The 15,751-nt window shown below is 36.4% G+C and overlaps 1 protein-coding gene across 6 annotated transcripts in view; it reads right to left on the bottom strand.

The window, feature by feature from the left end:
- Positions 1 to 15,751, bottom strand: part of col18a1b (collagen type XVIII alpha 1 chain b) — a 77,024-nt gene that overhangs the window by 18,776 nt on the left and 42,497 nt on the right. For 4 of the 6 annotated variants that reach the window (XM_036570570.1, XM_036570569.1, XM_036570565.1 and 1 more), the window contains exons 6-18: positions 14,638 to 14,694; positions 12,612 to 12,668; positions 12,212 to 12,342; positions 11,231 to 11,257; positions 10,821 to 11,027; positions 9,045 to 9,071; positions 8,884 to 8,946; positions 8,698 to 8,781; positions 8,543 to 8,593; positions 8,288 to 8,428; positions 7,638 to 7,700; positions 7,505 to 7,549; positions 5,237 to 5,296 (exon numbers count right to left, since the gene is read on the bottom strand). In XM_036570570.1, the coding sequence (XP_036426463.1) occupies positions 5,237 to 5,296; positions 7,505 to 7,549; positions 7,638 to 7,700; positions 8,288 to 8,428; positions 8,543 to 8,593; positions 8,698 to 8,781; positions 8,884 to 8,946; positions 9,045 to 9,071; positions 10,821 to 11,027; positions 11,231 to 11,257; positions 12,212 to 12,342; positions 12,612 to 12,668; positions 14,638 to 14,694 (1,013 nt within the window). The remainder of the gene's footprint in view (positions 1 to 5,236; positions 5,297 to 7,504; positions 7,550 to 7,637; positions 7,701 to 8,287; positions 8,429 to 8,542; positions 8,594 to 8,697; positions 8,782 to 8,883; positions 8,947 to 9,044; positions 9,072 to 10,820; positions 11,028 to 11,230; positions 11,258 to 12,211; positions 12,343 to 12,611; positions 12,669 to 14,637; positions 14,695 to 15,751) is intronic. The other 2 variants (XM_036570568.1, XM_036570567.1) reach the window with 2 other exon arrangements.

Raw genomic sequence — 15,751 nt, 5'->3', positions numbered from 1 at the left:
CAACAATGAATACAACATTGACAATGACACTACAACAAGAGTGCACAACTCCAGTTCTTGAGGGCTAGTGTCCAGCACAGTTTGGTACTCAAAGACACATACTGAACCATCAATTAAAACTGATCAATCACATATGGCTATTTTTTACAGTCAGGAGGTGCTGTGTCATGCCAAAAGTCAGAAAAAACATGTCTTTGCTTTGAAAGCCACTTCAAAACTTGGTGTGGTGGCTTTGGGCATGTTTCAAATAGAAAGAGGACTCATCTTCCAAGAATCACCAAAGCATGACTCTCCCATTCACTCACTCACAACAGACATCCACAACCATAACCATCCACTAATACACCGTCTTCAAACTCAACAGAAAAGAAAGTTTCAGCAACCGGGAATACCAAAGTCTAGCAACGCATTTACGTCTCTGGAGTTGATTCTGAAGCTCAGCTTTTAATGAACAACAAGTTCATCTTTGACCACAAAAAGAGCTCAGTATGGAGCTGATGCTGTTCAAAAGGAAATTTGTTATTTAAAAACCGTCATAAAGTCATAAAGACTGACTTTTTCCATGTACACCCTTCAGCAGCACCTGTTCGCATTATTAACTGACTAATCAAACTGACTGAATAAAAACATTTATTAATTCCACAGAAATCATAAATCTTTAAAAATCGTGAGGCTACATGACCCACAGTAGCTGAAGGGGTGTATTCATGCTATTCAGTGCTAATATAGCCACGTCCCCACCAGCTGTAGCTGTCCACATGAACTCTGGGAAACACAGGAATCAAGCTTTATAGGTTCTCAATATCTTTAGAGGATACCACAAATATTGTGATTTTTGTTCTGAATGTTTATTAAAAGGGCTGGAAATTTGAGGCTATTTGACAATGTGACTAGTCCCTTTTACAAAACTATGCTCTCCAAGACTGCAGTTGTGCACCTCTGGTCTAACACAAAAAATTGGAGTTAGGAGGTTTTGGTATCACAGCAATGATAGATTTGCATCTCAATTTTTGCTTTTTAAGTTTCAGAACTTCTCAAAACAAATGCACACTAGTGACACATTGCATGTTTTCTTTACCCACATCAGACCACTGACAGGGTTGCCAGATTACGTCCAGCTAAAAAATGTCCAAAAATCTACCCAAAAAGGTCGTTTTAACCATGGCATGAAATAATAAGGCATTTAACCAACAAGACATCAATAATAAATTCTGGGTATGCTTTCTCTTGATGTTTTGCTTTTGTAGCTAGATGGCACTGTTGATCATTTAAAAGAATGTGTTTATCACTGCTACAAAAAACTAAAAGCTTTTTACATAATTTTTAAGTATCCCTGTCAAACATCTAAGAAATGCCTGGACAAAGAAACTATAACTATTTTAATAAAAGTATTAAATTATTTGATTTGTAAGTGTATCTTGTTTTGGCAACTTGCAGAGCTCAAATTAATAGCAATAATATTGCAAGCATAACGATTTCTCATATGCCTTTTTAAAACTGGCTTACCTTCATAGGCTGTGCTGAATGGATCACGGGCCAATACAATTTCCTACTATTGCAGAACTATGTACAAACAGTAACATAGAGTGAACTGGATAATCCATGCTATGTTAGGCTCTGAAAGCATGTCCATTACATCAACAATACACTGGGTAATCGCTGAAGTGGACTGCAAAAGAGACAGGTGAGTGGGAGCAACAGCTGCCTCTCAACAGAGTGACTAAAATGTATGTCGATCAAAGCTTTCAGAATTGACTGGATCTGGGGATAAATTAGGTCTATTCAAATTTCCGCTGCAAGTAATTCAGTTTATTAATTTTAGACCCACCAAAACAATGGCAGACCAGCCCAAATTTTGTCCACCCACCAAAGCACCTTTTGCCCAAGGCAAATCCAACCAAAGTCTGGCCAATTTGGCAGGAACTGACCCGATCTGGCAACACTGTCTAGAGAGTTCTGGGAAATTTAAGCCAATTTCTTGGAATAATTAAAATCATTACTCAAACCTGATCCAAAACCCCAACTCTTTTACCATGTTCTTTTGTCCATATATCAACTCACCTTAGCCAGATCAAATTTTTTCCAATCCAAATGCAGGCTATTTTGTGCATCACTAAAGCATTCAGTTGTGTTAAGCATTAAGGGGCAGATTTACTAAGAGAGGCACTAATTTTCAACAGTTTACCAACAACTTGCACTGGGGGTAGCCACTTTAGTGAGTTATCTACTAAGCACTTGCAGGCAAACACAACTTCACACAACTTCGTAGTTAACATGATCAGTGCAGTATAACCATGTGTTATTTAATCATTCTTTGTTTCAGGTTCAAATCAACTAATTAGTTGAAATAATGACTTCTTTTCTCAATATTGGGACTTGTAAATCAGAATAATAACAAACTCGCAAAACAATATATTATTTACAGAGAAAATATGTAATTATTTCAACAAGAGTAATTGTTTTGAGAAAGTAAGACATTAATTCATCAGAAATTCAAGAAAAATAAGTATTATTTTTCACTTTCCGTTTTGAAATACATTCATTTTCGGCTGGTGGGATGAACTGAACTGGGATGAGCTGACTGCATTTGGAAACCGTCTGATGTAAAAACCCCTGTTTAATTTCCCTCAGGTCACTCAGCGCACTCAGGACATTTGGGAATTATATGATTTTAAGGATAATCTCTAAGCTACATGCAGTACATCAAAGAATGTGACATTTCTGACATGCACACACATAAATAAACCACAGCCTATAGAAGCCACAGTGCGGGAATAACACAGTAAAAAGTAGCAAAGCAGGGATTGTAAAGCGAAAGATTTCCGATGTGTGCTTTTACCGGTTAATTGTTTAAGAAAGAAAACTGTCAAATCGTTTTTTAGACAAAACCTGCTCTTTGATAGTGTAAAATATATCCAAAATACAGTGCCCTCCACAAATACTGGCACCCCTGGTAACATGAGCAAAACAACAGATTTTTAATTGCTTACCTTTTTGATACTTCATTCAAAGTATTAACGAACAACATTTGTTTGAAATACAACGATTGAATAAAAAAAATAAATCTTATCATGAAAAGAATATTTTAGAAATTTAACTGAAATATATTCCCCTTCATATTTTATGCTTTAAAGTTCATTTGAGTGATAAGGAACAATGAAATGGTCAGCCTTGGCTTTCTGTTATACTGTGGTATAAACACAGAAGTGACACAGGCCAAATTCCCTCAGCCATCCATCACTATGAAGAAAGACCCCTTAATACAGCATTAGTGTGTAACAAAAGATTGTTGAGCTGCACAAATCAGGAAATGGCTACGAGAAAAAAGCTAAACCATTGAATGGCAGTTTAAAGCAGCTGAAGATGTTAAGAATTTGCCGGCATGAAGACGTATGTCTAAATTGACCCCAGGCAGAGTGAAAATGATAGTTTGAGTGGCCAAAGAATCTCCAAGAATAAAAAAATGGGGAACTGCAGACATTAGAGAGGTCTTGGGGTCAAAACTTGTCCGAAACTGCAATCAGAAACAACCTACATAACCACAAGTTGTTTGGAAGGGTTGCCAGAAGAAAGCCTCTGTTGTCAAGGAGCAACAAATTCAAGCTCCCTTTTGCCAGATGCTACTGGAACTTACAGTGGGACTGTATACTATGGTCAGATGAGACCAGAAATAGAGCTTTTTGGCAACACCAGAAGTGGGTTTAGCATAGACACTACTACTACTACTACTACTACTACTACTACTATTAATATTAGTAGTATAATAATTTTGTAGGTAGTTTGACCAGAGGAGGATGGGTCCCCCCATGTGAGCCTTGGTTCCTCCCAAGGTTTCTTCCTCAGCTCTGAGGGAGTTTTTCCTTGCCACTGTCGCCCCTGGCTTGCTCACTTGGAGGATTTACATTTCATGTTAAAACTTTGTCCTTAATGGATTTCTGTGAAGCTGCTTTGTGACAACATCAGTTGTAAAAAGCACTATACAAATAAATTTGACCTGACTTAACACAAAGATAGTTTTGCAGAAAAGTAATTGATCCCCACTGTGAAGTATGGTGGTGGATCTCTGATGTTGTGGGGCTGTTTTTCTTCATAAGGCCCTAAAGAACTTGTTCTGATAAATGTTATCATGGACTTCATCGATTACCAGCAGATCAAAATCTGACTGCCTCAGCCAGGAAGCGTAAACTGGGCCATTGTTGGATCTTCCAGCACGACCATGATCTAAAGCACACCTCAAAATCTACACAAAAATGGCCACCTGACAACAGAATCAAGGGTTTGCCATGACCATCCCAGTCCCCTGACGTGAACACCATAAGAAACCTTTAGGATGAAGCATGGACCTCAGAATCTAAGGATCTTGAATGGTCTCAGATCCTTTGTTCTCCAGTGTCATTAAGCATTACAGGAGAAGACTCAGAGCTGTTATCTTTGTAAAGGGAGGCTGAACAAAGTATTAAATGAAGGCATGCCAACAACTGGCACACACAGATTTGAGAAAAATATTTATTTCATATTTATTTATTTGTTGTTTAAGATTGTTTTTTTTTTCTTTTAATCATTGTACCTCAAAATAAAAGTTAGATTTTTGTTGATATTTTGAAAGAAAGATCAAATGGATAAGCAATAAAAAATGCTTTTTATAGCCTTTTTGTTCATGTTTACCAGGAGTGCTAATATTTTAGGATACTGTATTAGGAAACAGCAGTTTAAAACATAATTTTTTTCTAAAACTATTTGGTTTGGTTTTCATTTCCTTCATCAAATGAATATATTTACAAGTGTTTTTTCCCATCAAGAATAAACGTGTTTGATAAACTCTTTTTTCTCTGAGCACAATGGCAGCCACATTAGTGACAAAAATAAAACAAGCTTTTCTCAGGTGTTAAATAATGCACAGTTAGTATCTACTATCTGTCTTGGTGAATCATAACAAAAGCTTCATTATAATAATCTCCCCCCAGTGTTTTGCGCTTTGAGAGGGAAACTCCTTTAAATGCACATGCAATAAAGCAAAAGCGCAAAAGAGCAGCTCCACCCCTTTCATCTGTTTTATAGGCTCTGAAGTGCCACTGCTCCTGTTTAGTAAATCACAATAACAATGCAAAATGTTAGTAAATCTGCCCCTAAGTCTTCAGTGGTATTTGGTTTCACGATGAAGTTAGTTTTCATTAATGTTCTGGTTAGACTGAAAGCAAGATGCAGGAATTAAAAAGACATGCATAGCACCAGATACCTCACTAGTTCCCCAGGGTTTACTGAACCAGGAGAAAAAAGAGGAAAAGGAGGAGTCTTGCTAGAAGGAGAGAAGCATAAAGGAAAAGCTTGGCATCCCAGCACAAGACAAACTCCGGTATCAGTGCTTCATTCAATAATATTAATTCATACAGATCAGATTTGTACTGAAGGCACAGTTAGACTTCATGTGAAATACGACTTCATACTGAATGTTGAATAGAACAAAGATTCTGATTAGTAATACACTGATATAGAAATTCTGGACTGAGACCAATAATAAACAGTATTGTGCAATAGCCTAAAGTCACCTAAGCAAATTGTTTAAAACCATTTCATTCAGCGATGTGTTTTTCTTCGAAAAACACTATATAAGACTAAAGACAATTAAACATAAATAAAGTAAAAAAGAACAAGAAATTCCTATTTCCAAAAAAGTAGTTAATGTCTTTTGAACTTGCTTGAAAAAAAATAGTTCCAGATTTCTCCTTGAAACCTCAGCCATTACATGGATTTGTTAAGTTCCATCACCAGCACACCAGATATAATTTAGGGTTTGATTAACCAAATTAGGTACTGGATAATAACTACAAGTAATACTGGGCTGCCACAAGGGCCCGGAGAACAACCTTTCATTCAGTGTATATAAGTTATATTGAAGACTGACATTAAAGAAAACTTGATTTGCCCTGAGTTTTAGAAATAGCTAAAGAAACACACTGACATACATACTCACATCACTACTTATAATGTTTTTAAACAGCTATTATATATACTGCTATTATATATACTGCCCATATATATATATATATACATATATATATATATATATATATATATATATATATATATACACACACACACACACACACACATATATATATATATATATATCAAAAAATTTAAACAGCTATTATATATACTGCCCATATATATATATATATATATATATATATATATATATATATATATATATATATATATATACACACACACACACACACATTGCTGCTTGAAAGTGAATTTCTACAAAAATGTGACCTAAAATATGATCAGATCTTCATTCGAGTGGATAGTAACAGTAACTGGTGTAACTACCTTGAGCAGCAATTCAACCAAACAGTTCCTGAAACTGTTGTTTAGCCCTGCTCATTGACTTGAAGGTATCTTGGCCAATTCCTCCTTACAGAACTGCTTTACCTCTGATTCATCCATCACAATATATAACATTTCTTCTGTTTAGCTATTCTTTGTAGACTTTGTTATTCTGCAGGCCCCACCTTCACTTGAGGTTCAGCTCATGGATGGAGGCCCTAACTTTCATAGCTCCATCAAGTAAAGGAAAGCTGTCCTGGTCCAATAGCAGCAAAACAGCCCCAAACTGTGATACTGCCACCATCATGTTTTAAAGTTAACATGATGTTCTTATGTTGGAATGCAGTGTTAGGTTTTGTCAAATATAACGTTTCTCATTTAAGGCATAAAGATCCATTTTTTCTTATCTGTCCACATAACAATATTTCAGTAGTCTTCTGACTCATCCAGGTGAACTTTAGGAAATGTTAAACAGGCAGAAATGTTCTTACTGAAGAGTGGTGGCTTTTTCTATCATACCATGCATACTGTTCTTGTTCAGTGTTTGCCTGATTATGGACTCATGAACACTGACATTAGCCAGTATAAGAGAGGCCTGCAGATCCTTAGATGCTACCCCAGGCATTTTTGTGATCTCCCAGTATATTCTACGACTTATTCTTGGAATCATTTTTGTTGGACTTCTTTAATAAGGTCCTTCTCAATTGAAATCTCAATTGAGTCATGTCATGCACAAACATGTGTCTGGTAAAGATCAGACTTTGATGCTGAAGACTAAATATCCCTGAAACTGAAAATTCTAGAGGTTCACATACTTTTACATGTTTGTTTTATTGGGTTCTCTTTATCTTTTTTTTGACTTAAATAAAGCTGAGATCATACTTTAGGTCACATTTATGTAGAAATTCACAAAATAATAAAGGGTTTAAAGCACACACACACACACACACACACACAACAAGGTGTCTAAGACAATTTCAGCTTCAATTCCGGTCAAGTCAACTTCAGTCCTGAATACTGAATAGTTTAATATTGATTTCAGTCAATACTGATATAATGACAAAACCATTTCCCATCATTCCTGATTCAAAATCTTAAATTTGAATTTCATTATATATGTGCAGGATTACCACAGTCCTTATCAAAGAGCCATTGCATAGGCACTATGTGTTACCTTCTCCCCAACTGCCCCAGGAAGCCCCAGTTCACCACAGTCACCCTAAAAAGACACACAGAAGAAAAGCACATAGTAGGCAAGAACAACCTCATATATTATAAACTCTCTACCTCATAATCACATCATATACCTTCTGGCCGGGGGGTCCTGGTGGCCCTGGCAGACCAGAGATTCCAGGTTGACCAGGTGGCCCCTATATAAACAAGAGAAGATAGTAGCAAATTACAGCTGTTTTTACATACTCTCTTATGGTTGCATACAGTTCAATACTGTCTAGAAGAGTGGTCCATAAATATGTGACATATGCTCTTCAGTTCTGCACAATCCTATCAAAACTTTTTTTTGTGGCATGTTTTAGCATAGCTAGAAAGTTAAATCAGTCAAGTTAGTTTCAGCTGATGGTTGACAGTGCTAAGTAAAAGCAACATGACATCAGACCAGTCTCAATGGAGTTATTTTGTTTTGCACAGCAAGATTTCATAATATCAGATAAAATCATCAACAATGTATGCTTATAAATGTTAGCGCTGTTGGCTCATAAAACGCAATGTTAAGTGATTTTGTTCAAGCAAAATTGGCAAATATTTGTAGCAAATCACTGCAAACATTCATAATAGAAAGTAAAATAAAACAAATAGATTATTGGCTATTAAAAATAATTTGAAGTATTAATAAAAGCCCTTTGCTCACTGGATGAGGAGGTAAGAATATTGTGTGGACCACTGATCAAGATAGAACAAAGAATCAATGCAACAAGTGATAAAAGCACAATCTATGTACAGGCTGGCCTGGGGCCCCATCCTGTCCGGGAGGCCCTGGGGGGCCAAATCCTATTCCTTCTCCTGTGATGTTTGGCCTTGAAGGCCCTGAAGGCCCTGGAAGCCCAGGGGGTCCTGGTGGACCAGGAGGACCACGAAGCCCCTGAGAAAACAGACGAGAAGGACAAACTAAACCAAATTCTATGAGTGAAGAAAAAAAAAGAAAACATATAAAACCATCAGTTTCAGATTCAGAAAGATGCCAAAAGACTCATACCCGCCACCTCTCCACATCATGAAATCCAGAACCCTCCATGTCCACAAAAGTCTGCAGAGGAGACATGAGAAAGTCATGCAACTCATGTTGGGTCTTGAACATTAAAGCAATAGAGTGGCATTGACTGGAAACACACTGTTGCTGTTATTACTTACTGCCCAGTCTATGCTTGAAGGTCCAGGTGGTCCTGGAGGCCCAGTCTTGCCCCTGGGACCTGGCTTCCCTTCACCTTTCTCTCCCTGAAGAGCAATGAGGAGAATCACATGAGCCATAAAATTTATGCAATTTATGGAGTGTTATATTATGTGGATTCTAGTGTACATTTTTTCCTAAAAAGTTACCTTCTGGCCTTTAGCTCCGGGGTTACCAGGTACTCCTGGAAAGCCACGGGGCCCTTCAGGACCCTAAATGGAAGCATGGAGTAGATGATTAATTAATTAATGTTCGCTATTTTACTGTTTATGTAATGCAACTGTGCATAGTATGTTATACATATTCTTACCAATTTGCCATCTTCTCCTGGATCACCCTGTCAAACAAAATAGAAATAGAAAAGGATTTTTGAATTTTACACACCAAGGGCTCTACTAGGGGCAGTCATGGTCTGGAGGTTAGGGAACCAGCCTTGTGACCGAAGGGTGCCAGTTTGAACCCCTCAGCCAACAGTACGTGACTGAAATGCCCTTGAGCAAGGCACCTAACCCACAACTGCTCCCCGGGCGCCTTGGATAGGGCTGCCGGCCGCTCCGGGCAAGTGTGCTCACTGCCCCCTAGTGTGTGTGTTCACTAGTGTGCATGTATGTGGGTGTTTCACTGCACAGATGGGTTAAATGTGGAGATCTAATTCCTCTGTGTGCAAAAACATAGTTGGCTAAAGGTTCTGAATTCTAATTCTAATTCTAGCACCGATGCAGGATTCTCCATCTACAGTTCTACACACTGTCAGAGGCGTTATGAAGGAGAAGACAGGTCACTGAATGAAAAATGAATGGGAAAGCTCAACCTGGCTTCTGTTTATGAGGAAAGTCCCGCCTTCACTAAAAAGAGCCAATCGGCTTTCATGTAAAACCAAGAGCCAGAAAACCTTGCCTTAGTTGTGGAGATCTGCACAAGCATAGTAGCTAGAACAACACAAAAAATGCATTACTTGAGCCAAATGTTAAAACTATCGATGAGTTTTTTGGTCAGATTTCAAATATGTTTTTGAAACAGTAATTTTGCATTCATTTTTTTAATGTTTTTAGGTCTCTCACCTTTCAAAGGAATTCTTGTATGACTGGAAATAACTGCCCGGCAGCCTTTTTAAAAGGACCATGTTGTAACTGTTAGCTGACAAATTGATAAGCCAAAGTTTGCTTCTTTAGTTCTGCACTGGAACTTCAAGGCTAGAGATGCATGATGATATAGGAATCATACTGGTATCAGCATATATTTACAAAAATAATGGGACAGAAGCTTAGATTTGACCGATACTTCAAATGTCTATTCGATGGTGTGTTTGTTTTACTCCAGAAGAGCAGAATGTTTAGGTAATGACGGGCAACTGTGCTACAATGTCTTCATTTTATTAATTTTACTATTTTACTGAATTTGTAACTCTACACAAATATATGTTTTTGTTCTGTGTAATGTTAATCCAGGAACATTTTGTCTCAATTTCTACATTTTATGAATGTTTATGTATCAGCATCGGTATCACCAGATACATACTTGAAAAATACTCGATATTGGCTTCAGACAGTTCCCCTTTCACTCTATTTTTTGGTTATTTAAGTCTTGTGTAGCCAAGTAGTATAAGTATAGAAGCAGTATAGTAATATAGTAGTAATAAAAGCTCACAGTCTGTCAGTTAGCCTCAAACCTTTTTTTAGCCTTTTTTATCTATAAAAAGTACATTTTATAGTTTTAGAGAATTTGTACATTTTAAAGAATGAGTTTTATCTCTACAACTGTCATCATATCCTCATCAGCATTATGTTAATTTTGCAATTGAGTCCTACACAACAAGCCAGACCTTTTTTAGCCTGTGCATGTGACAGTAATACATAAAAAATGTATGACTTGGTCTTGAACTCACGCAAAACCCAACCCGACACATTTGACTTTTACCTTACTATTTTAGGGTGACTCACAACAGCATGCACACACCACATTTTAGCAAGTTTTTTTCCCTTGACTCAGTAATGCCCAGCAATCTTTCAATTTTAACAAAAAATAAATACATAAATAAATCAAACTATTTTGCCTAACTGTTAAAAGGAATCATAAGATCACTCACTGTATCCCCCTCAGGTCCAGGAGGCCCTGGTGGACCTGGAGGGCCTGGCAGTCCCTGTGGGCCCACTGGTCCCACCACCCTCTCAACCATTTTTCCCTCCCCGATGTTGATCAACTCTGCAGCTGGACCTTGAGGACCAGGTGGTCCTGGCAGACCAGGAGGCCCACGATCACCTTTAGGACCTGGATAACCTGAGCCAGGACTACCCTGTGTGAGTGTTTGGGGTATTAACCATATTAGCTGAATGTGAAACCCACAACTAAGGACTGAACATTAATGAATTCTTTATAAAATCATTTTTCATTATTTATGTGTGATTCAGATTCTTTTATGCAGCCAAAGCTTACAGAAAGAGAGTGCATCGATGAAAATCTCTTGATTGCATAAACTGATATTTAGGTATGATTTACCTTCATTCCTTTGTCTCCTTTGTCACCCTGAGGACACAAGAGAGATAATAAGAGAAATAAATCATGAAACATTGGACAGCCTCCTATCATATGTGCCTGGGTCCAGTCAGCATTTAATGGATAGTACACGGCAGTACTAAAGTCTACTTTAGCTATTAAAGGGCCTCAAAGTTTCAAAACATGCTATTTATTCCCCAGTCCATACAGTCCTTATATGGAAACCAAGCTGCAAAACAGCTTGCTTTGAATTCACTGTTTCTGTGACATTACGGGAAGCGACTTGTTTTCATATATCCACTTATTCAGCCCGCAGCAGTTTAGCTCCACCCATTCACAATGAAGTATTAAGCAGTGTTTCAGGTCTAAGTGAAGTTGGAAAATCTTCAAGTAAAACTTAAATATGACCATTTTTGGTACATAAAACCAAGCAACTGTTATAAGTGGACCTCCAAGAAAAAATAAACTACGAGAAAAATGTAGGACAAGGGTGCACAACTCCGGTCCTGGAGGGCCAGTGTCCAGCACAGTTTGGTAGCTTCTCTACTCAAACACACCCACTAAACAGATGAGTGTAATCAGGTGTGTTTGAGCAGGTAAATCACCAAACTCTGCTGGATGTCGGCCCTCTTTTAATGCACAATTACTGTTTATTTGCTGAATTTAACATATCGAAAGAAAGTTTAAAAATCCATGGCACATTTTATATGTATATTATTTTCCAATGTGTTAAACTTTCTAATATGTTAAACAAATAAATAGAAACTGTGCATTAAATTTGTAGAAAATGCCATACATTCATGGTTCTGTGTAGAGGGTGCGTTAACGCATTTTCACTTAGAAAATCAACAAAACACATAATTTGACCAGGGGTGTTCAAATGTTTGCATACAATTGTAAGTCTATTTTCTTGTATTGTAACCCTTCAAACCATCAGTACATTCAGTCATTCATTTTTGTCTCTATAGACAAATCATCATGTACCTTAACTCCACTGATTCCATCCTGAGATGTAAATGATATATCTGGAGGTCCAGAGTCACCCTTTGGCCCCGTTGGGCCCATGGCTCCTTGGTCTCCCTTTTCTCCTCTATCTCCCTTCATTCCTTTGACACCTGGAGAAAACAGAAATATCTCAATATATTATTTAGCATAGCTAAGCAATCATCATAAGTATGGGACAAAAATTACAGTGCACTTAATAGCAATTTAGAGGTAAGATATAAACTGCCTGTCAAAAGTCTACACTGTAAAAAGCAGCTCATCAGATCTACTTAAAAATATTACCTCATGTAGTAACACGCAATTGAACTACTTTTATTCAACTCAAAAAATTACATTGATTGAAAGAATCATTATGTGTTTGCATTATAAGTAAACTGACCTTCAGGACCCTGTGTGCCAGGTGTGGGTTCCACTGAGCTCTGGTTTTCCTTGTCTCCTAAGCAAAATGATTTAAAAATGCAGCATATCATAGATTCTGAGAAAAAATTTAATTTTTCAATACAGCCAATAAATAGAAACTATGCGCTACAATATGCACACTGTAAAAAGTGGCTTGTTAGATCTACCTAAAAAATGACTTCATGTAGTAACAAGCAATTGAACTAGTTTTATTCAACTTAAAGAACTACACTGATTGAAAGAATTGTTCATTCAGAGTATTTATTTAGGTTGAATAATGTGTAGTAACGTGAAGTAACTTTTTTAGGTAGATCTGACAAGCCACTTTTTACAGTGCAGACAAATGCCATATTTAAGTCTGTTCCCAGCAGAGGATGTATTTTTTTTTAGCAGCCTGTTTCATGAAGGTTTTCTATATCTTTATTGCAGTTTTGTCTCAAAAGCATGTCATTGGGATACATCCTTTAACAATGGCAGCAGAAATTGTGGCTAAACGGAGGCATGAGTCTCTAACAGGTACTGAAAGAATATTAGCCAACAGAATAAGATTATTTCAACTTTCAGGATTAGACATTTCTGTGTGAGTGTGTAATGTACAGTGGTGGACAAAGTACACAAACTTTGTACTTGAGTTAAAGTAGAGATACCCAAGGTAAAAAATTACTCCAGTTAAAATAGAAGTCCTCCCTTTAGACCTCCACTTGAGTAAAAGTACAAAAGTATTTGGCTTCAAATGTACTTAAGTAAAGTAAAAGTACTAAAAGATTAATTATGGCTCTAATGTCCTATTTTTGTAACAAGACTCTTGCCTTATCGACGTATTTTAGGTGAAAATACTCTAGTGTCACTCTTGTAACACCAATATTTTAATAGAATGTCATTAATTAGTCTGACGCCGTTGTTTATTAAAATTATCAACAACACAAAACACTGAAGGCAAACAATTTTCATTAGTTAGAACCAAGTGGCTATGAAATAACCTTTTGTGAACAAGCAAAGTTTCGGTTTAAGATTTATTTGTAACTTAGTTTAAATAAAAATTGCTTAAGTTTAAAGTGAATAAAAACTTGCTTTACAAGCAAGCTAACACAGGTTCACAAATGAGTTTTCCTTTACTACATTGCATCTGTAGGTCTCTCACAAAGTTTGGTTAGAGTCAGGAGTTTTTTCCATCATTTATATAGGAATAGGCACTCCAAAACTTTTATGCTGTTACACTGTTGTTGAACCATATGCTTGCATTGGGTAGCAACATGTCCAACAGGTCAAAACAAGCTCATAGCAAAGTGCGTGCTGTAGCCTGATTGGTGTGCTCGCTTCGCACTTCTTTCGTTTTGACATGTTACGTTTTTTTATACACACATAAGCCAAAAGGAACAACAGACAAAGGAACAACAGGAAAGTAAAATATTTGACTATGCTACTGCATTTTTAAACTACATTATTTTATAAGGGTTCAAGGTTTGTCTGTAAAAGCAGTAAGCCCCTCGAGGCTGTTACAGTGATTTCATCCTGCTTCACATCGAGCAAAACCATGGTAACACAGGAAGACAGATGAAACAAGACATAACTAAAACCAACAAGCCCAGATAGAACAGAAAACAGCATGATTCAGAAAGTTCGGTAGACATCATTGCAGTAATTGCATGTCACAAAATCTGCTTAATCAGTGACCTTATATGATTTCTGTTTAAGGCTTCTGGTTCAATGTTAAATATATCAGTGCAAACACTAAGCAAACCAAAACTAAAATTCAACAATGTATAATTTTTTGCTTTGGTTTGGACCAAAGGAACCAAACTACAAGTATAAACACATGCTAAGAGTATCCAGGACAAAAAGTTTCTCTTCAGAACAAAAACCAAGAAAAGCAACATTTAAGAGTGTAACAAGCATCTGAATCAGACATGCACACCTCTTAAACTCTTCACCTCAGTGAACCACTACAGGAGGACATCACACTAAACCTGAGTGATCAGCCAAGTGTGCATTAAAAGTAAACTGACCTTTAGGATCTTGTGTGCCAGGTGTGGGTTCCGCTGAGCTCTGGTTATGCTTGTCTCCTAAGCAAAATGGTTTGAAAATGCAGCATATCAAAGATTCTGGAAGGAATTTTCATTTTCACATTCAGTCATTGAAAATATTACTGTAATAAACTGAATAAACATAAATGATATTGAAAAAATAATAACAATTATATCAAACAAAATATCTCACCATTTAGACTGCACTATATACAAAGGCGGGCTGCTTCTGAATATTTGGTGGTGCTTAGCCATCCCACCAACCCCAATTATTTTATTTTGTATGCAAGAATAGAATATTTAATTAATTTTGATCAAGAAAAAAGTTTCGTGAATGCAAAAATGAACAAAATAAAACATTAATTAACTATATGTGTAAATGAATGTGTAAATGAATCATTCTACCAAATTAGTTCAAAGTCAGAGCTGAAAACATGTTCTGAATTTTTAACTGACTTTAGACTACAATCCTGCTGCTTTGAGTGATTCTGTACCTTATGTTTATTTTATTCAAATATATCATTAAACATGCCATTTTATCACTACCAAAAACAATCATATTGCTACCAAAACTTTTGAACATAACAAAAAACACTAGCCATAACATGAATAGCAAACACAGCTTTGAACATATTTTTCATTAAAACACAAAATAAATTATAAATTATACTTATGATAAATCCAAATCCCTTTTAAAGAAATCAAAAAGATATTTTTAGAAATAACATTTTCAAAAAATTACAAAAAACAAAGTTTTGATATTTAGGGTTTAGGGTTTATGACAGCCACCTCCCAATAGAAAGAATCCTATAAATGACAAATTTGTATGTATTCAGCTTTTCACTTTCTCTATTAATGTCTTGGGTTTCAATACATCATAACATAATATTTGTAAATATCTAAAGTCTGATATATATATATACTTTTTTTTACTGTGGGATCACAGTTTGAACTAATTTAGTACAATGGTTCATATATAAATAAAATAAAATAAATAAATAATGCACATACAAGTACAACCACTGTCCACAAGAGGGCAACAGTTCCCTGTGTAATGCCCTGTTAGACAGCAGTCAGATCAGCATCCTAGTCTACT

This window comes from Colossoma macropomum, unplaced genomic scaffold (genome assembly GCF_904425465.1).
Source record: "Colossoma macropomum unplaced genomic scaffold, Colossoma_macropomum, whole genome shotgun sequence".
NCBI classification, from domain to species: domain Eukaryota; kingdom Metazoa; phylum Chordata; class Actinopteri; order Characiformes; family Serrasalmidae; genus Colossoma; species Colossoma macropomum.
The sequence above is the reverse complement of the archived record's forward strand: the minus strand, read 5'-3'. Positions and strand labels throughout refer to the sequence as shown.